This window comes from Myotis daubentonii, chromosome 11, assembly GCF_963259705.1.
Source record: "Myotis daubentonii chromosome 11, mMyoDau2.1, whole genome shotgun sequence".
NCBI lineage: Eukaryota > Metazoa > Chordata > Mammalia > Chiroptera > Vespertilionidae > Myotis > Myotis daubentonii.
Genome location: NC_081850.1, coordinates 79,520,695 through 79,540,419, shown reverse-complemented (window position 1 = coordinate 79,540,419; position 19,725 = coordinate 79,520,695). Strand labels below are relative to the sequence as shown.

At 63.2% G+C, this 19,725-nt stretch overlaps 1 protein-coding gene across 1 annotated transcript in view; it reads right to left on the bottom strand.

The window, feature by feature from the left end:
- The window catches only part of CFAP77 (cilia and flagella associated protein 77), an 88,531-nt gene that overhangs the window by 15,899 nt on the left and 52,907 nt on the right, over positions 1 to 19,725 (bottom strand). Inside the window, exons 4-5 of the mRNA XM_059658817.1 lie at positions 7,883 to 7,988; positions 5,341 to 5,442 (exon numbers count right to left, since the gene is read on the bottom strand). Coding sequence (XP_059514800.1) covers positions 5,341 to 5,442; positions 7,883 to 7,988 — 208 coding nt within the window. The remainder of the gene's footprint in view (positions 1 to 5,340; positions 5,443 to 7,882; positions 7,989 to 19,725) is intronic.

Sequence of the window (19,725 nt, the reverse complement as noted above, 5' to 3'; positions counted from 1 at the left end):
GAGAAGAGTTTTCTGGATTAAACTGAAAATTCCCAGGTGCTAGAAGGATTCAGGGGACGGCGGCTGGGGGTCCCCAGGACGCAGGGCCGGTCCTGTGAGAGGTGCCAGCTCCCTTGTCCTCTGCGATGCCGGCCTCTCCTGCCCTCCCCCTGACCTGGTTCCCCGACTCCCCCACCCCCAGCTTCCCCAGGGCCCCAGGAATGTTGCCGTTTGTCCTGCCAGTGTTTGAGCAGAAATGTCACCTTGTGAGCAGGTACCTAAAAATTCTCTACCTCCGAGGGGCCGCATGCTGTAAAACCAATTAAGCCCCTGCCTTCATCCCTTCTGCGCACGGATGTGCGCGCTGATGGGGGCTCTGTGCTGGGGCGCGATGCCAGCTGCCTCCGGGCTCTGACTCACGCTTCCCGTCGCCCCGTCCCGCGGGTGGCACATCCTCCCGCGCCCCGCGCCCCACACAGCAGCTCGGACCCTTAAAGCAGTTCTTCCGGAGCGACGCCGCGGCAGGACCCTTAGAATGCCCCTGGGCGGGCACTCGGAGTGGCGGCACATCTGGCGGCTGCCCCTCTGGGTCTGCAGGGAGTGGCTGGGCTGGACACGGCTGGCACAGGGGGCAGAGGCGGCGGGCAGAGGCGGCGGGTGGACACGGCTGGCACAGGGGGCAGAGGCGGCAGGGCCGCCCTGGGGTTGGCAGAGTTAACTTTGCAGCCAGCGCGGGTTTGTAAAAGCTTAAGGGAGAAAACCCTTCCCTCAGACCCGGCAGCCTTCACTCATCAGCGCGTCTCGGGGCGTCACTGCGTGGCTGACCGCTGCTCCCCGCGTCCCCGTTCTGTGGGGAGCCCGGGGCCCGGGGCCCCGCAGGGTCAGTCTTCCACAGAGAGGCGTCCGATCCAGCCGCCGGACGCAGGAGCTTGTAGCCCAAGCCGTTAGCGTCCCCGCCGGGCCTTACCCCTGAGCCGCGGGGCTGAGCCCACGGCCGGTGAGTCGAGAGGATTTGTCCACTCGCTAGCGACGGAATGACCGTGTCATGTCGGGGTGGCCCTGTGGTGGGGGAGGCGATGGAGGTGGAGACCCGTTAATCCTCACCGGAGGATGCTTGTTCCATTGGTTTTTAGACAGAGTGGGAGGGAGGGGGAGAGACCGCGAGAGGACGTTGATGTGAGAGGCACATTGATGGGTCGCCTCTTGCACGTGCACACAAGGTACCTGCGCCTGACGGATTCGAACTCGGGACCCTTCAGTCCACAGGCTGGTGCTCTGTCCACTGAGCCACACTGGCTGGGGCCCAAATGGATTGCGGATCTTCAGTTAGAACCTGGACTTGGCCGTAAAGATCTGGACCCTGCAAGTCTGCCCCCTTCACTGCCGGCCTCGGGCCTTCACGCCTGACGGCCGGGAACACGAGAAACCGGGTGTGGCCAGAGCACGGCGAGAGCGCAGGGACTGTCTGAGGGAACTGGGCTGAAAGGAGGCTCGCGCTCTGGGACAAGCACCGGGCGGGAGGGAGAGAGGGAGAGTCCTCATCCTTTAAAAACATTTAAGAAGATCGCCTGCCTTGTTTTGTAAAAGCTACGCGTACTCACTGTGAAAACTCAATGCAGAAGGAGCATCGGAGAACGTAGGACTCAGCCTCCCCCCACCTCCCCATCCCTCCGCCCCTGGCCCCGGGGCCCCTCCTCCGGCTCTGCCCTCGGGCGCTCACACCTGTAACCAGCGCAGCCGCCTCTACCCAAACGCACACACGTCAGTGCTGTGTTAGTAACGCGTCAGTAAGCACAGACCGACTGCGCACTATCCCACAACGTCACGGATCCTCTCTGCGTCTGTTTAACATCATGCATGTGAGCCATCACTTGACTGGCGGCACCCAACCTTCCATCCTTGTGGTTGGCGCCGAGCAAATAGTTGGAGCGCTCGCCCCTTTGTCTTCGGGCCGTTGTCACTGGCCGCCTTTGGTAACGGAGGATAAAGCATCTATTTTTCCTGGCTTAATATTAGGCGGTGGTAGGACATGTGCTTCCCACTGGGTCACTTTGGAGAGCAGAAGGCGGAGCTATTAATGATCCCGCCTCCCCACAGACCCACAGGAGGGCTGCCAGGCTAGCCAGGGCCGTGGCCTGGGGGGGGGGCCCGGGAACAGGTGCCCCCCGTCCCCCCAGCTAGGACCGTGGTGATGGGGTGATCGCTATGGCGATTGTCCCCACCCCAAGCTTGAGCTGACAACTAAGGTTGGTGATTCCCCTCCACTGAAGGCGGCAAACACTCACACCAGTTCTCCAAACTCTCCCGTCTGGCTGTGTGCCTGTCAGTTCCCTGTCTGCCTGTCTGCCCATCTGCCCGGCCAGTGGCCCCAAAGCAGCCTGGTTGGCACGGAGAACGGGGCCTGGGGCAGAGGTGCTCCGGAAGATTGAGACCGGCTGGGGGTGACGGGGCTGCCATGGGACCCAGGTCTGGCTGGCCCTGGAGGCACACGCACACACGCACACAGACACGGCCGCTCCCCCTGCCTGGAAGACCCAGCACATCTGGTGGAAGGCCTGTGAGTGCGGGGCCACCAGCACAGAGGGTGACGCCCCGCCCAGCCCTCCTTCACTCGGGGTGGAGGCTGCCGAGTTCACCCTTCGTCCCCCACGTGGGAATCGGAGCTGTTCCCCGACGTGCACTCTGGCTCCAGGCCGCCGCCTCCGAGAGCCCCCTGCCCGTCCTCTTGCTCCTTGGCCGGTGGACTTGGGGGCCTGGAGCCCTCGGTGGGCAGAGATCGGGAGCTGGCCCTGCCCCTCGCTGTCGGATGAGGAAACTGAGGCCCAGAGAGGCTCGGCGGCCAGCCCAGACCTCTTAGCATTTAGGCCACTTGCCAGCTGTTGGCTGACCCTCCCTCGGGGCACTGGCCACTCGTGGAACTGCTGGTGGCAGAGCCCATGGGGAGCCTGTGTGCCGGATCCTGCGGCCCGAGGGCTCACCACCCCGAGGCACGTGCCTCCTTTCCTTGTCCCTCTGGCGAGGGGCCCTGCGCGCCTCGGCGGGGCGGGCGGCCCGGGGCGGGCGGGTAGGAGCCAGCCTGCGAGGCCAAGACCAGCCCGGGGAAGGCCGAGCCTGCCGCAGCGTCTCCCTGTGAAAGGCGTTTAATTATTTCTGACAGAGTTCAGCAGCGACATCTGTTCGCGAGCGGGGAGGGTCCGTGCGGGCCATCCATCACCCTGACGGGCTCCGCTTTTCTGGAAGGGCTTTCTCCTTTCCTAGTGGGGCCGGGGCGGGGCGGGCATCAGCAGCGACAGGACAGGGCACGGCCGGAAAAGGGCCTCCTGGGGCCTGGCGCTCGCTCGAGGCCACTGTGGACGGGGCAGCCCGACTCCGCCCGGCCTCCTGAGTCCAGGCCTGGGCGGTGCCCCGGGGCGCTGGCACTGGCACTGGCACGTGTGCTTTGGGAAAAGGTGGGTGTCATCAGGTCGGTGAAAGGCTTCTGCATTTTTCTGTCACTCTGGGCCGTACTGTCACTCTTCCTTCATCCCCTCCACTCCTTCCTTCCACGGACAGTCACTGACCGCCCGCTCGGTGCCAGGCCGTGCTGGGCTCGCACTTGCTGGGGGAGCTGGACGTGGACAGTAACGGTGCAGGTAGGGCGCTGGCTGCAGTGTGGACCAGTGCCGGGAAGGGGGTCGGCGGGGGTGGGCCCGAGGGGGGGAGGGAAGGGAAGGGGTCCCCAGGGGGCAGCACAGCCCAGTGGCGGAGAGAAGAGGCTTAGGCAGCCCCGGACTGAACCCGGGTCCCCTCCGCACAGGACCAGGCCCTCGGCCTCTCTGAGCCTCAGTCTCCTCGGCAGTAGGGCGGGGACCTCAGGTCTGCAGGTCACGCACGTCCAGCACTCGGGGCGGTGCGAGCTCAGAGGCCCTCTCGCGGGTGTTACTTCCCTCCGGGGGGCGGGGTGGGGTGGGGTGTCCCATCGGTGGCAGCCGCATCTGGGTCAGGGCCTGTGCTGGGTGTACCAGGTGGCTCCCAGAGTCGCATGGGCAGTCGGACAAGATGAGGCGCACCCTCCCGCCCGGGGCTGGCATCCCTACTCTCTCCCTCTGGGTGTCTGCGGTGTCTGCAGCGTGATGGGGGCGGCCTGGGCCCTGCAGTCCCGGGCCCAGCCTGGCGCTCTGCCCAGGGGTCAGGACACTCGTATGACACACACACGGGTGACAGCACAATGTGGGGCGACAGGCGAGCGGTGCCGTCGGCTCCTGTGCGCACAGCAGCGCTTTCCAACGGCAGAGACGCCTGGGAGAGACCGCAGGGCTCAGGCGAGCCTCCGTCTTTGAACATAGACGCTGTTGGTTTGTTTCTGCACCGGCGTTCGCGCCGCAGGGAGGCGGAGAGCGAGGCAGGAGCCCTGCCCCAGGACAGTGGCTGTGACCCCGGTGCGGGGTGGGGGGGGGAAGCTTTCCCTGCACCGCCAGGGGGAGGCCTCTGAGCCCTCCTGGTCCATCGCCTACATCAGAGACGAAGGGCTGAGGGTGGGAGTCGCTGCTGTGAGGCCGAGAGCCACACGGGGCATCTGGTGCCAAGGAGGACCCGCCGCACAGCAGCGATTCGGCGGCTCCAGGCCTCTGACGGCCGGTCATGTTCCCGTGCGCGGGGGCGGGCGGCCGACAGGCGGCGGGGCAAATGGTCGGTGACACGCGCTGACAGAGGCCAGCGGGCGGACACGAGAGGCCGCGTCAAGGGGGCGGCAGCTTGTTCGGTTGCATTAGGCTCAGGGAGGCGCCGGCCCCTTCATTGCCTAACTTGCAGTTTAACCCGACACGGCGCCGGGCCTGGCTGGCCGGGAATGCCGCTTCGTGCCGCTGTCTGCCCCCATCCCGACGCTGGGTCCCCAGGTCGCCCTGTTTCCCTCCTCGGCACAGCGCCCCCTCCTTATGGGAACGCCGGTCTGGCCACTGAGGCAGGGCCATGCGGCCGCAGGGACCCCACTCAGCTCTGAGGCTGGAGCTGGTGGCTGCTGGAGGCATCTGCTCTGCCTCCCAGGGATGCCCCCTGGGGAGCTGTCTGCGCCCCCAAGTCTCTAGGGCAGGGGGTGGTGTTTGAATGGCCCCCTCCGTGGGGGGGGGGTTGACCCACAGTGCCCGCCCCGGGGACAGACCCCAGGCTTCAGCCGTCAGACGGCCGGGTTCAGCCCGAGGCTGCCCTCGCCAGCATAAGGTCGTGCCCTGAGCCAGGCCGGCATGAGGGCGCGCTCAGGGCCGGCAGCGCTGCCGTTGGTGTTATTGGGTGGCTGGGAGCCCAGAGCTTGCTGTCTAGAGGACGGGGACCCGCCCGGGAGTTGATGGGCGCCGCCCGGTGCGGGGAGGGAGCGAGCCTGACCTTCTGGAAGTGAGGCGCGTGCCAGAGGGCGTCCAGCTGCACGGGCGGCTTGTGCTTCCGCAGCTGGCTGCTCCGGGTCTCGTAAAGCTTCCCGAGGCTCACCTGCGGCCGGGAGACGCAGAGGCAGACGCTCACCTGGCCGCTCACGAGCCGTGGCGGCTCCTGTGGCGGCTCCCCTGGTCACTCACCTGGCTGCTCCCCTGGCGGCTCCCCTGGCCACTCACCTGGCCACTCCCCTGGCCGCTCCCCTGGTCACTCACCTGGCCGCTCACCTGGCGGCTCCCCTGGTCACTCACCTGGCCGCTCACCTGGCCGCTCCCCTGGCGGCTCCCCTGGTCACTCACCTGGCGGCTCCCGTGGCGGCTCCCCTGGCCGCTCACCTGGCGGCTCCCCTGGTCACTCACCTGGCGGCTCCCGTGGCGGCTCCCCTGGCCGCTCCCCTGGCGGCTCCCCTGGTCACTCACCTGGCGGCTCCCGTGGCGGCTCCCCTGGCCGCTCACCTGGCCGCTCACCTGGCGGCTCCCCTGGTCACTCACCTGGCCGCTCACCTGGCCGCTCACCTGGCCGCTCAGAGAAGCCGAGCTGCCAGGCGGGTGGCAAGGACGGAGGCGTTGCAGCCCAGAGGGTACCTTTCCCCCGGCACCCAGCCCTTCTCCACGGGGCCCAACCAGTGCTGGGGGTGGAGCCACTCGCATTAGCTACTTTACGGGGTGCTCTGCTGAGAAAAGGAGGGCACTGCCCACGGATCGTCTCTAGAGCAGAAGGTGGGTCCGGGGAGGCTCGGGGTCCCGTGGACTTGCCATGCTCTGAGCTGCGGTAACCAGCTGCTAATTAAAGACGCACCTCTCACACCGGCTGCTTGTAAAAGGCTGCACCCGCTCTGCTCTGGAAGGCGCCGGCGCCTGGGACTCTGACTGCCGGGGGCGGCAGGGGGCTGGGCGGCCTTGGTTCCCTCCACCGTGCGCCTGGGGGGACCTGGGGCCCCTGAGCCTCGCTGGGTGCCTCTCCTGGCCTGGCCCGAGGGCCCCAGGATCCGGGAAGACTCCTCCATGGCCCCCCGTGGCCCCAGGACGTCACGGGCACTGGCCCCTGTCCCTGAGCGTTCCCGTGATCGCCATCCAGAGCAGCCCGGCTCTCCGGACGCTTTGGCCACTCACTCAGTCCCTCGGAGCCTCAGCTTTCTCATCTGAAAATGCATCAGACTGAGATGACCTGGTGAGGTGCCAACCCCGCGGGGTGCGCAGGCCCATTCCCCGCAGGCCGCGTGGCGGGGGGGTGGGGGTGGGGGACGCCATGGGTCCTGAGCATTGGAACAGCCAGGGACACCAAAGTCCTGCTTCTGATGAGACCGATACAGCCCCGTGAGCAGGGAGGGGTCTGGCTTTAAGTGACGGCGCGGGTCTCCGGCCTCGTGCCGCAGGAATTGGCCGACGCTGGACCAGGTCCGTCCCCGCTCCCCGGCCCTGCGTGGGCACCGCCGCTCGGAGCTCCGTGTCCACCCTGGGAAGCAGGTCACAGCCCCGCCCGGGCTTCTGAGAGGCGCCGATGAGCTGACGTAGCTGAGGCCCCGGAAGTGTTTTCAGGGCCCGAGTCATTCATTGGGAACAGGACGCTCTCCTCGAGTGCAATACAGTGGGGCCTTGAGTTACAAGTTTAATTTGTTCCGAGACCGAGCTCATTAACTCAAATTACTCTGTCAACTCAATGCAAAAAATCGGCCAAGAGACAGCTGGTATCTCAAAAAACTCGTTAGTCGGGACACTCATAAGTCAAGGCCCCACTGTACTTGTGTTCTCTGTGCCCCGCCCCCAGGCGGGCAGTCTTGGCCCTCTGCCTTCTCAGCCTTTTCTTTGAAGATAACACGGCGCAGTTTTCTGTGAGGCCAAGTCAGCCTGTGCAGAAATGAATTTAAATCTAATTTCCGGCCCGGCCAGCGTGGCTCAGTGGTTGAGCGTCCATCTATGAGCCAGGAGGTCACGGTTCGGTTCCTGGTCAGGGCACATGCCTGGGTCCTGGCTGGATCCCTGGTGGGAGGCAGCTGATCCATGATTCTCTCTCATCATTGATGTTTCTATCCCTCTTCCATCCTCTCTGAAACCAATAAAAATTTATGTTTAAAAAAATCTCATTTCTGGATGTGTGAGGCCGTGCGGAGGTTTGGTGGAAAGTTGCAGGCAGGTGTGTATGTATGTGTGTGTGTGAGAGAGAGAGAGAGAGAGAGGGAGAGAGAGAGAGAGAGAGAGAGAGGGAGAGAGAGAGGGAGAGAGCCGGGTTCTAATCCTGCCTCAGGCACACAGGCCAGGGGCCGGGCCCCGCAGAATCTCCACTCTTGGGGCTTAGGTGGGGCTTCAGCCTGACAAGACCCCCTGGAGCTCTAACTTCCCACAATGCCCTGTGGGCCAGGCCACACGCAGCGTGGTTCCCAGCCACCCCCAGGCACAGGCGTGCACGGGGCTCAGTCTCGGAGCTGAGCTTTGCGGGGCCAGCCCTTCCCGCCTCTGCCGCCCGACCCTAAGCCACTGGGGAGCGAGGCCGCCTTTACCTTCTGCTTCTTCTCCAGTTTGATGGCTTTCTGGGTGGCCTTCTGCTCCTGCACCCACAGCTTCTGGTACCGGTGCTGCAGCAGGTCGAACAGGGGCGTGGAAGGCCTGCGGGCGAGGCCGGCGTGTGAGGCACCCTCCCCCGGCCACCCGCCCGCTGGGAGCCACCCACTGGCCATCTGGGCTCCGGGGAAACCCCTCTCCCCAGGAGCGGGCGTCCCGCATGGTCGCCCACAAACACTGATGACAGTGCGGCTGAGGTGAGGGTTCACCCCAGGAGCGTTTGGCCCTATTGGCTCTCCTTTCGTGCACATTTGAAATTTTTCATAAAAAGTGAAAAAGAGAAAAAGAAAAAACAAAGCAGTGGAGAAAGCTCTTCGTCCTCCCCATTCACTCCTTCCTGGCTTTCCCTCGGACCCCGAACAGCTTAGTCACCAGTACAGGCTGGGGTTCTGAGGGGGCGGAGCGGGAGACTGGTGCCTCCCCCAGGCCATGTCCGTCCGGACCCCGGAGCCTGGTGGCCAGGACGGTCTGGGAAAAGGGCTTTTGCAGTTGGGGGCAGGTGAGCGATCGCAAGACGGGGGAAAGCATCGTGTGCGTGCTGTTCAGGGTGGGCCCAGGCCCAGTGGCAGTGTCCCTGTGAGAGATGCAGAGAAGCGAGACGCAGGGTTGGGAGAGGGTGCTGTGAGAAGGCAGCAGAGGTGGGAGCCCCTCTCAGGAGCCCAGGCCCCCAGGAGCGGGAAGGGGGAGGCAGGGAGAGACCCTCCGTGGCCTCCAGGGGAGGCGGCCCGGCCCACCCCTGGCCTCCAGCGCTTCTGTTGTGTTAAGACACCAAGTTTGTGGCGGTTTGTTACACCAGGCCCAGGACACGGACCCCCAGGGGTTCCTCGGGCAGACTTTGGGAAACACTGGTAGAAACGGCTTGCAGCTCGTGCTGCTCAGCGCAGGGCCTCAGCCTGGACACCGCCCCACAGCAGGAGGAGCCCAGGCAGCGTGCGGCGCGCTCTCTGCTCTCTGGGGACGCAGGACCCCGGGGCAGTGTCAGAGCCTCGTCCCCGTCAGTGGATCTGGGGGTGCCTGATCCAGCCGTCACCCCAAGCCCCCTGAGTCCCGTGAAGGGTAGACGGCACTTCTGGGTGGGTGCACAGGCATTGTCTGGGGGGAGGATCCACAGGCTCAGAGGTGGGTGCGCCCGTATTACCCATGACCTTCCTTCACAGACACGACAAACCACCCCAAGGTCGTGCCACTAGGACCCCAGACCCCAGCCCTCAGCCTGGCTCTGCCCCGAGGTCAGTGTACAAATCCGGACGCTCCCCACGCGGACCCTTAGGGGTCCCTGTTTGCAGGGAGGGGCAGCGGCTTAGAAACAGGCGGTGCTCAGAGGCCTCTTCCCGGGCAGCCGGCGCACGGCCACGCCCAGGGCTTTGCTGTCCTGCCCCTTTGCCCCTGCGGGGACTTTATTGCTTAATCACTACCCGCCCCACGCTTCTCAGCCACCTAATTTACAGCCATGCTTTCCAGGGACAGTGGACGGTGATCTGGCAACATCTGCCCCAGAGGCCTTCGCTGAGGCGCTGTCTTCCCAGGCCCCATGGCCGGCATCACAGCAGGCCTGCCCCCTCCCCTCCCCATCCTGCAGCCTGCTGACGCTGTGCCCGCCCCGGCCAAGGTCCTTCTTACCTGGGCAGAGGCAGGAGGCGTTCCTGACAAACCTGGGGGGGCACAGGGACATCAGGCAGGTCTGACCTGGCTCTGTAACTTGGATACTAAGGTGGGGGCCTTCCTGACCTGGGGAGAACTCGGGGTGTAGATCAGATCACATCACCCCCCCCTTTTTTTAAAAAAAAATATATATATATTTAATATATATTTTTTATTGATTTCAGAGAGGAAGGGAGAGAGACAGAGAGAAACATCAATGATGAGAATCATTGGTTGGCTGCCTCCTGCATGCCCCACACTGGGGATCAAGCCCGCAACCTGGGCATGTGCCCTGACGGGGAAGCTATGCCAGCCAGGCCATAGCACCCCTTCTTAAAGCACCCTCAATGGCCTCCCATCTCTTAGACTAAGCCTAAGCTGAAAGAGGGGGGGGGGGGAGGGAGAGAGAGGGAAAAAGGAAGAAAGAAATCAAGTCTGAAAGTCGTGAGATTGGCTGGGGCCACATAGCCAGGGATGGGGAGATGGATCTGGGTCCCCAGACTCAGTGTCAGGATGAGAGCCCACCCCAGGCCCCGCCCCCCCCAGGCCCCGCCCGCCCCCCCAGGCCCAGCCCCGCGAACATCAGACCAGGCGCCCCCTTTTCTCCACAGCAGCCGCGGTGGAGGGTGGCCGGCCTCTGGGCCTGGGGGAGTTCAGCGTCTTCCCCGAGTGCTCGGCTCCTCCGGATGCATCTTTAGGGGCCAGGTCTCTTGTTTTCTTCCACGGCTGTTTCCGGCTGCTACCGTACAACATGTTCAGTTTTTAAAAGGGAAGGGCAGTTCTTTATAATGCAGAACGGCATCCTCCCCGACCCCCCAAACGAATGATTTTTGCCACAGGCGGGAGGCCCCGTGGTCTCGGTTATAGCTTTGTTGGGGGGAGCTGGAGGGGTTCCACAGAAGCTCTGAATGATTCATCCTCACTAAATGAGGTGGGAACGGTGCGGGGAGCCGGAGCCCGGAGAGGGCAGATGGCTGGCCCAGGGTCACACAGCACACCCCAGGCGCAAGGCCTGGCTCCCACCCCTCGGACCAGTGTCTGCAGCCGAGAGAGCGTGCAACCGACTTCTGCAAAGACCGAAGGGGACAGGCCAGCAGGCCGGCTGCAGCCAGAGGCCAAGCCCAGGGGGCCCCAGACCTTCCCAGGGGCTTGCTCCCTGCACTCTGGGGTCACAGGGCCTGCAGCAGCCGTAACGATAATCGTCAGAGCTCAGGCTTCCTGCTGCATCCTCTGTCCTTAGGACAACAACTCTAGAGACAGATGTGACTATGCCCATTTCACAGATGAGAAATCAGAGGCCCAGAGAAGTTCAGTGTCTTGGCCAAGACCACACAGCCAGTGAGTGACGTGCTGCATTTTCATTGGGAGCCTGTGGGCTGGTTGCCCTGCAGCCCTGGCCCTCACAGTACTGAAGGCTGAGCGCCGTGTAGGGACGGACGGCCTTTGGCGCTCAGAGGAGAGAACGGCTCATTGAGCAGTGGCGTGGGACGAGGAAAGCCCCCCTCCACCTTTCGATGGGTCTTCGGGTTTGAGCAGAAGATGGCCAGGAGGGGTCTCTGGACAGAGGGATCAGCATGAGCAGAGCCAGGGAGCCCGGCCGGGCCAGCACCACACCTCGCGACTGGCCTGCTGGGCGTCGGCGAACAACTGAGATTCACACATGCCCCCAGTCTAGTGAGCGCTTACTGTACCGAGCCCACGGTGAACACTTCAGCTACAGTCTCGGTGACTCCTTATGACTCTGAGAGCGAGGACGAGCATTCCTGCTTTCAGATGGGGAAACTGAGGCTCGGAGAAATGAAGCCACTTGCCTGAGGTTTGCTTGTGGCCTGGGAGCAGCCAAGGGGGCGGACCCAGGCTCCAAACTGGGCTCCCCTGTGGGCCAGGACCCCAAAGCGGGTCTGAGTGGTCCCCGTGGCTTGTCCCGGTGGCCCGGCCGCTGGCCCTGCTCTGGGCCCGGCCGGTGGAGTCAAGTTGTCATTTTCTACATTTGACTTCCCCGGACTCCCCCGACAGTGTGCCCTTGACCCAGAGCAGCCGATGGTCCGACGCCCTGGGGGTCCCGTCCTGGGGGTCCCAGACTCTCCGCCTGGGGGACGGCGAGGCTGCCGCCCAGGGCCCGGACAAATTATTTGCTGATAACCTGGCAGGAACGGCTGGGGAAAGTTCCTCACCAGCCTGACATTCCCACTAACCGCAAAACGGTGTCAAAGCCGGGGACGACGCGAGGTGAAGCCTGCCGGCTCGGGGTAGGCCTGCAGGAAACCTCAAATTAGTTCCATCAAGTCCATCTCGCTGCCTGGCGATGGATACCCCAGACCGGGGGCTGATCTCCGACGCAGGCGCCGGGGAGCGAGGGGGCCGGAGATGATCATTTGCAAACATTAGGCTGACACTTGGTGCGCGCGGGGGTGAGGGCTGACAGCTCTGATTTGCCCGCGCGGCTCCACGCTGCCGCAGCGCGCTCTGTGGATTAGAGGGGCCCCTTTCATGGCAGCCCGTCTTCATCTGAGCCGCTCATTAAAACTTCGTGGAGCCGGAGAAGTTGGCGGAGCAGGGGAGCTGCGGGCACCTTCTGAGGGACTCAGGTACACATGCGTTGAAAGGTGTTGGAGGAGGCAGCCTTGGGTCTGACAAACCGGATTTCAGTGCGGCTTCCCGCTCACGGCGGCTGAAATAATTGGTCATCAGTGACTACTAATTCGGTTTAGTAGCCGGAGGCGATTTTTTTCTTCCCGGAAAATCAATGACAGCGCGGAGGTCTGTTCAACGCCACTCCGCTCCAGACGGGCCCTTCCTTGACGCTTGATGCTCCTTCCAGCGGAGACAGCTATTTTGTTAAAATGAAATTAAAATCCATCTCTAAGGTGCTGGCAGCCCCGGGGGGCGGGAGAGGCGCGGGCGCCCACACGGCCTCCGGGCCGGCGGAGTGGACAGTGGCCACCAGGACGGGCCGTGTCTCCTCGGCTGGTGTGACATTCACAGCACGCCGTGGACCGTGGAGGGTCTGCTTTGGGAGGAGGCTGGGGGGCTGGGCTTCCCCCGGGGTTCTAAATCACGACGGATACCCAACACGGGCCCCATCTAAGACCCAGCCCCTCTGGGTGGGTTCCTTCACCGAGGGGGCCTGGGGAGGGTGCCCTTGTGTGCTCGGACAGCACCCAGAGGTGCCCCTCAGGCTGGGGCCGCCTCCCCTCCGCCCACGACCGAGGCCTCCTCATGGGCTTGTCCGTTGGCGTGCCAGGTGGCCTCCGTGACCGTGTGCTGAGCACTGCGCTTGTGCCCTACGTTACGCAGCGGTTTTTTTCTTCTGAGCAATTCTGACTACTGTTGCCCGCACGGTACCAAAGCCACTGTTAAATCATTTTTTTTTTGCTTTCTTTACATTGACATTGTAATTGAGATCATTGCAGATTTCACATCCTATATAATAAAAGGCTAATATGCAAATTGACCGAACAGCAGAATGACCGGTTGCTATGATGTGTAGTGACCACCAGGGGGCAGACGCTCAATGCAGGCGCTGCCCCCTGGTGGTCAGTGTGCTCCCACAGGGGGAGCGCTGCTCAGCCAGAAACCCTGAGTCAGGCTCACAGCTGGCGAGTACAGTGGCGGTGGCGGGAGCCTCTCCCACCTCCGCAACAGCACTAATGATGTCTGACTGATGGCTTAGGAGCGAGCCTAAGCCATCAGTCGGATATCCCCAGAGGGCTCTCAGACTGTGAGAGGGCGCAGGCCCGACTGAGGGAGCCCTCCGCCCACACCCAGTGCATGAATTTTGTGCACCGGGCCTCTAGTGCAGTTATAAGAAAGAAAACAGAGGTCCCAGGACCCCTTCCCGTGGTGACATCTGTTCCCCCCATGGTAGCATCTTGTGAAATTCAAGGGTGAAATCACATCCAGGATAGTGACACTGAGAGTCTCCCCTCTGATTCAGATGTTCCCCAACTGACTTGTACATGTGTGTGTGTGTTTATTTCTTTTTAAAAACTATATTTTTATTGATTTCAGAGAGGAAGGGAGGGGGAGAAACATCAATGATGAGCGAGAATCACTGATTGGCTGTCTCCTGCACACCCCCTATGGGGACCGAGCCGGCAACCCAGGCATCTGCCCTGCCCGGGAATCAAACCGTGACCCCCTGGTTCATAGGTTGATGCTCAACCACTGAGCCCCGCCAGCTGAGCTAATTTTTTTTCAATGGAGGAAGGGACTCATGGAAACCAGAGTGCCCAGGGCTGGGGAAGTCGGGCTGCGGCCCCCTGCCTGGAGCCGGGAGACACCGGGGCTCGGCCTGGATCAGAAACTGCATTTTGATGCCCTCCCCTCCCCGCGCACGCTGAGGCCAGAGACACAGTCTTGAGGGTGAACGAGAATCACGCAGAGAGCTTAGGGGCCATAGAGGTGCCGGGGCGCCACCCGCGGACATTCTGACTCACGGGCCCAGGCATCTGCATTGACCGGTCTGACCCATGTGGTCCCTGGACCCTGGAGGGTTCCAGCCCCGAGCTGCACCTCCTCCCGAGGGGCAGCTGCACCCCCCTCGCCCCCACCTTTCCCTTAATTGTCCCCCCTTGGCCGGAGGGCCTGTCTTTTCCAACTCGCAGGAGGAAGGGGTGGTGGCGGAGCGGCTCCCTCCCTGGCAGGACTCAGCGCTAATTAGAGACGGGGACCTCTGGGCTGGTGGGTCGCTTTTAATTGTTTGTGGGGCCAACATACAAGCTAATGACAGAGGCGGGAGGCTGAGGAGCGCACACTCCTGACTTCTAAATTCCTCTAAGAGGTCATTTGCAATTTGTTAACGTTTTTCACGAGGGTGAATTCAATTAGCAGTTCCCTGCACGCGTCCAGCGGAGGGCAGGATGGCGGCAGAGCTGGGAGGCTTAGAGAGGGCTCCGCCTGACCTGGGGTGCTCGCGCCCGAAACCGGGGGCTCTCCCCACGCACCCCACCTTCCCCCCCCCACCCGGCACGGCTGGCTGTGGCCTGAGCCCCTCTGGACAGGGAAGGCTTGCCGGACCCAATGGACATGGGGGCCACTCGGGATCCCGGCACCTGGGGAAGGTGAGTCGCCGGTGGGGCGTCCCTGCCCGGGAGGGAGGCGCTGGGCCCGGATGAGAACCCCAGCGTCCAGCATCAGCTGAGGAGGCCGCTGCAGCCCAGCCACCCTGGGGTGGGGCCGAGGGATCCCGCACAGGAGGGAGGCCACGGGGCACAGGGCAGCACGGGTCTCAGCAGCGGAGATGCGGGCACCGGGCGGGAGATGGGACGGCTGGCCACGGTGACATTTGCCATTGCTGGGAGTGAAAAAGCAAGTCGCCATGCAGCGGGGTTACATGGTCGGAAACCACACTGAACAACACACATCGTTTCGGGACGTCGAACGGGAGAGCACGCGGGACCCGCGGGAAGCCTGTGCCTTCCGACTCAGGAGCCCGGAGCAGAGGGCAGGCGTGGGCGGGGAGGGTGAGGGGGGCTTCGAGCTGGGGCTCTTTCTTATCTGTTGTTTCTTTAATAATTTTACTAAAAGGCTGGGAAGCACCCGCGGCTGAGGGCAACGTGCTAAACCCCAGCGGAGGGTCCAGGGACCTGTCGTCGCCCGAGTTTCCTGGTGAAACAGGAGAAAGGCGGCGGCAGCGTCTGCTCCTCGGGAAGGCGCCCCGCCCCGCCTGTCCCGCCCTGGCTGCCGCCACGCGGCTGGTCACACACCCTCCCTCCTCCGCCAGGACCTGAGGGGCAGCGTGTAACGTGTAACGAGACCCTCGGGCCGCCATCGTTAAATAACGAGTCTGAAGGTGGTTTTCTCAAAGCCAATGACTCCCAAATGCAGGACGTTCTGACTGTGCGTTAAGATGCTTTGATGACTGCGGTGGGGTGAGCGGTGGGTGGCCCCCCCAAATATATGTCCTCTTCCTGACCCCCGACCCGTGAATGTGACCTGCCTCGGAAAAGGAGGCACTGCAGACTGACTTAAGGACCTGGAGACAGGCCACCTGGATTACCTGGGGGAGCCCTCAGCCAGCGAGACCGGTCCTGCCAAGAGGGAGGAGGGGGGAGACACAGGCACAGAGGAGAGGCCCCGTGGCCACAGGGCAGCGGTGGGGGTGATGGGGCCACAAGCCCAGCAGGGTGAGGAGCTGCCGGAAACTGGCCAGGCGGGAGGGCTCCCCGCTAGAGCCTGCGGACGGGGTGCGGCCCCGTGACACCTTGGTTTTGGACAATGAGAGAATGAATTTCCGTGTCTCCAAGCCAGGGCCACGGGAAGGAGCTGGTCACCGCAAGTGTCCGGCATTCGCGCATTGGCCGTGTTCACACCGGATGCGGCCCATGAAGCTGCCTGTTCTTTCTCGTGCAGTCAGTCCACAGGCACGGATTGAGCACCGACTGTATCCAGGACCGGGGATGCAGCCGTGAGCAAAACCAGATGTGACCCCCGGCCTCTCTGTGTCCCCCCTCCCGCCCCCTGCCCGCCCAGAAGCCGCGGGGACTGCGCGGCCGTTTCACCCGTTAGCTGCCTGTTGTATTTTGTGTCTTGTTTCCTCTCTGTATGCCAAACGCGCGGCACAACGCCCAGCACAGGCGGGCGCCAAATGAACAGGCGGCGCAGATGGAGGTAAGAAATGCGGCCGTGTGGCTGTGCACAACGCCGCTGGGCCTCAGTTTCCCCGCCTGTAAAATGGGGATAAGGGAGTTGCCGCCGAGAGGGCTGTTCTGAAGGTCCCGTGAGAAGATGTGAATGGAGCACCGTGACTTGCTGCACGGGAGCGGAAGAAACAGAAGCTGGAAATGTGATGAATGAAAACGAACGCGGGGCGCCGGCGTGAAGGGAGCCGCCGTCTGAACTGGTCCTCAGCGGGACACGCTCATCCCGTGAACGCACCTGCCGTCCGGTCAGGGGGTGCGGCAGCAGGGCCCGGGTGATGTGTCCGCCTCGAGGTGCCGGGGGCCCGGCTGGCTCCCAGCAGTGCCCGCTCCGAGCCCACGCCCCATGCTTTGCCCACCACTGTAGGCGGGCGGGCGGGCGGACGGACAGTCGAGGCCGGGCGCTGGAAAATTCGAAAGCCGGCGTGGAGCCTGTGCGCTGCGCCGGGAGGCCCCGCGGGGGAGCGGCTGGGCCTCATTAGCGCTGACCCCGGCCCCGCAGCTCCTGATGGATGAGGGGGTTCGGGCGGGACAGGCCCGGGGGAGCGGCGGCCCTATCCATTACGGGCCCATCAGCGCCTCCCTGAGCCCTCCCGGCTCCGAGCGCCACGGCCTCGGGCGGGAATGAATCTCTGTCTGGGCGCGGGCGAGCGGACAGGGCGAAGCCGCGCATGAAAAATGTCTCCTCCCTGGCTCGGCCACAGAGCTGCGTGGGAGGCAGCAGCCAGCAGGAGGCTGGGGAGACGGGAGGCCCCCCGAGAGGCTGGGCTCCAGGCAGGAGGGAGGAAGGGCCTGCCCACACCTGCCCCAGGGCATGGCCCTGCTGGGCTTCTCCTCACAACCCCCTCCAGGTCCCGCCCAGGGACGCAGCTGGCTCTGAGGAGGACGGGCCCCCATTGGACCCAGGGGGTGTCCCAGGCCCCGGCCCAGCAGCATGTGTGGGTCCAGGGGGGCCAGCCAACACCCCCACCTCCTGTAAGAGTCTGTTCTGGGCACTGAGTGCGAAGGTCCTGGCGTGAACTGCCTGGACCTGAGCCCCACGCTTCCCCGTGCCTCGGTTTCCCCATGGTTAGATGAGGGGCTGGGTTACTCTGCGGAGAGCGAGGCCCCCACCACGTGCTCACTGGCGCCGGCTGTGGATCCCTGTGGCTGTCATTGTGGATGCCATCCCGCTGCTGGGCCGCTCCATGGTGGACGGGCTGGGAGGAGCCGTGGCTCCCTCTCCCAGGGCCTGGCTTGTGGGATCCCTCCCCCATCCTGTCCACCATCCTGGTGTACCCCCTCTCCTGTTTATGGGCCTTCCCCAAATGGACGATGTCCCGCCTTTTTTTTTGCTTTTTTTTTTTTACTTGATGTCACAAGTGTGACCTAAGCAGCAGAATTGAGTGGGAAGGTCACCTCCCTTGTTCTGGACTCGCTACCTCTATTAATTTGGTCAAAGGACACATTCATTCATTCTCTGAGGCGGCCTCACCAGGCCCACAGGCTGATTCATAGCGGCAGCTATAGGGGAACACAGCAGAGCCTGTGCAATGACGCAGGACTCCTGGCTTCCCCATCTCCTCGCTGGGTCTCAGAGGGACGGTCTCTTCACTTTCAACAACTGCCTCAAAGCCTTAAGGGGCCCTGGGCCATATTTCTCCCAACAAACATTTACTGCGTGCCCACTGTGTCTGAGAACCCGGTGACATGGCGGTGGCCCTGTCCTCCAGGACCTGGGGTCCGGTGGAGCGGACGGGCGTAAAGCAGAGAGCGGCAGATGCTCCCGACGCACGGTGGATGGGGCTGTGTAACGCCACCGCCAGTGGAAATACCTCACGTGGAAAGGCACTCACCGGGCTGTTCACCTGTGATCACTGCCTCCCCAGGGTCACAAGGAAAGATCAAATTTCAAAGCAGTTTCTACCGAGCGCGTATTGCTTTTGCGCGAATGTAACGTTGAAAAACTGTAAGTCCCACCACCGTTAGTCGGGGGTAGGGGGGGTGGGCGTCTTAGTTAATGATGGTTGCTGTCAGCGCTGCCAGGCAGACAGGGTGTGGGCAGGCGAGGTGAGGGATCTTTGCCAGGCCCGCGGGCTCCCCCTTGCGGTCAGCCCGGGTTCATTCAGCCGGGGTGCAGGCCTCCCCATTCAGGAACAGCCCTGAGACAGCTGCCTGGGAAGGGGCTGGTTAGCATTTTACAGGCGTTTGGGGGGGCGCCTTGGAGTTTGGCCGGCGGCTCCGGAGTGATGGATGGGCCCCCTGTCAACTTGTAAAATAAATCAGTTTGGCAGAGAGACTCAAACGCGTCGGGCACGGGCGTTTTTTAACAGCCCGTGGAACCCTCGTCCTTCCCATTCGTCAGTGCCGGGCCGTCGGCGTCTGAAAGCCGGGCGGACAGAGCGCACGCGGGCGGCTGGCTGGCAGCGGCTCCTCCCTCTCTGTGTTTCTCACTTTCCTGTGGTCTGAACGCTTCCAGCACCAGGACTGGACGGGTCTAGACTGGACTCAGTGGTGGGTGAACTGCCCCGGCGTCATATTCAGATTCCAAGGCCGCTGGGTGAGCAGAAGCCGGCCTGGAGCCCAGGGTGTGGAGTTTCTGGGTGCAGGATCGCGGCTAAAGGCTTTCAGAGAAACGACAGGACGGCTTTCCACAGCGTCCAGACAGTCTGCCTCCGCCCCTCTCCAGTAAACGCAGGCAGCGTCCGTCCCGGGCACCTCCATCCTGGTGTGGGCGAGGCAGGCAGATCAGATCGGATCAGACCGGGCCCCATGATGCAGAGCAGCCAGGGGCAAATGACCCCCCCTCTGACCCCCTGTCTCTCCTGTAAAGGAGATGCGAGATTCCAGGCTCGCACTCGCTGGGCTGCTCAGAGAATTTAAGGAGAGGCGGGCGGCATCCAGTGCTCAGCTCGCTGTCTGACATGTAATAGTGACGATAACACACAGTTGCCACTTTAGTTCAAAGCGGGCGCCACCACCTTCCAGCCGGCTCCTGTCGGGCACTGAGGGATGGGTCCCCCGGTAGCATCCTCGCCTTGCGTGTGGCATGAGGCTCTGGGCAGGGCGGTGGCAGAACCCTGGGCGTCCAGAATCTGCCAGGAGCACCAGCTGCTGCCCAGCTCTCGCTGTCCCCCGCTAACCCCCCTCCCCCCATCCCTGACTCATCATAATGGACAACGCTGGGCCAATTAGGAGCAGTCACAATTAAGATGTGCCGAGGGCATGTGAACATTTGCAAACACTTGTTACAATGCATCAATAATTAAGTGCCTCTTTAATAGCTACATGCCTGGCCTCCGGACATATCTGTTTATAAACCTTGGGTCCCAGCATGCTTTGCGGTCTGGGCTACGGCCTCACCCTCTGGGAATGAAAATTGAAAATTCCTCCCCGACGTGAACTCTGAGGTTTGACGGGGACACGGTCGCCAGCGCCCCCGGGCTTCTCCCAGCTGCCTGGTGCCAGAGGCGTGGTCCTCCCAGCAGCCAGCCGACGGCACGCACCCAGCCTCAGCCCGG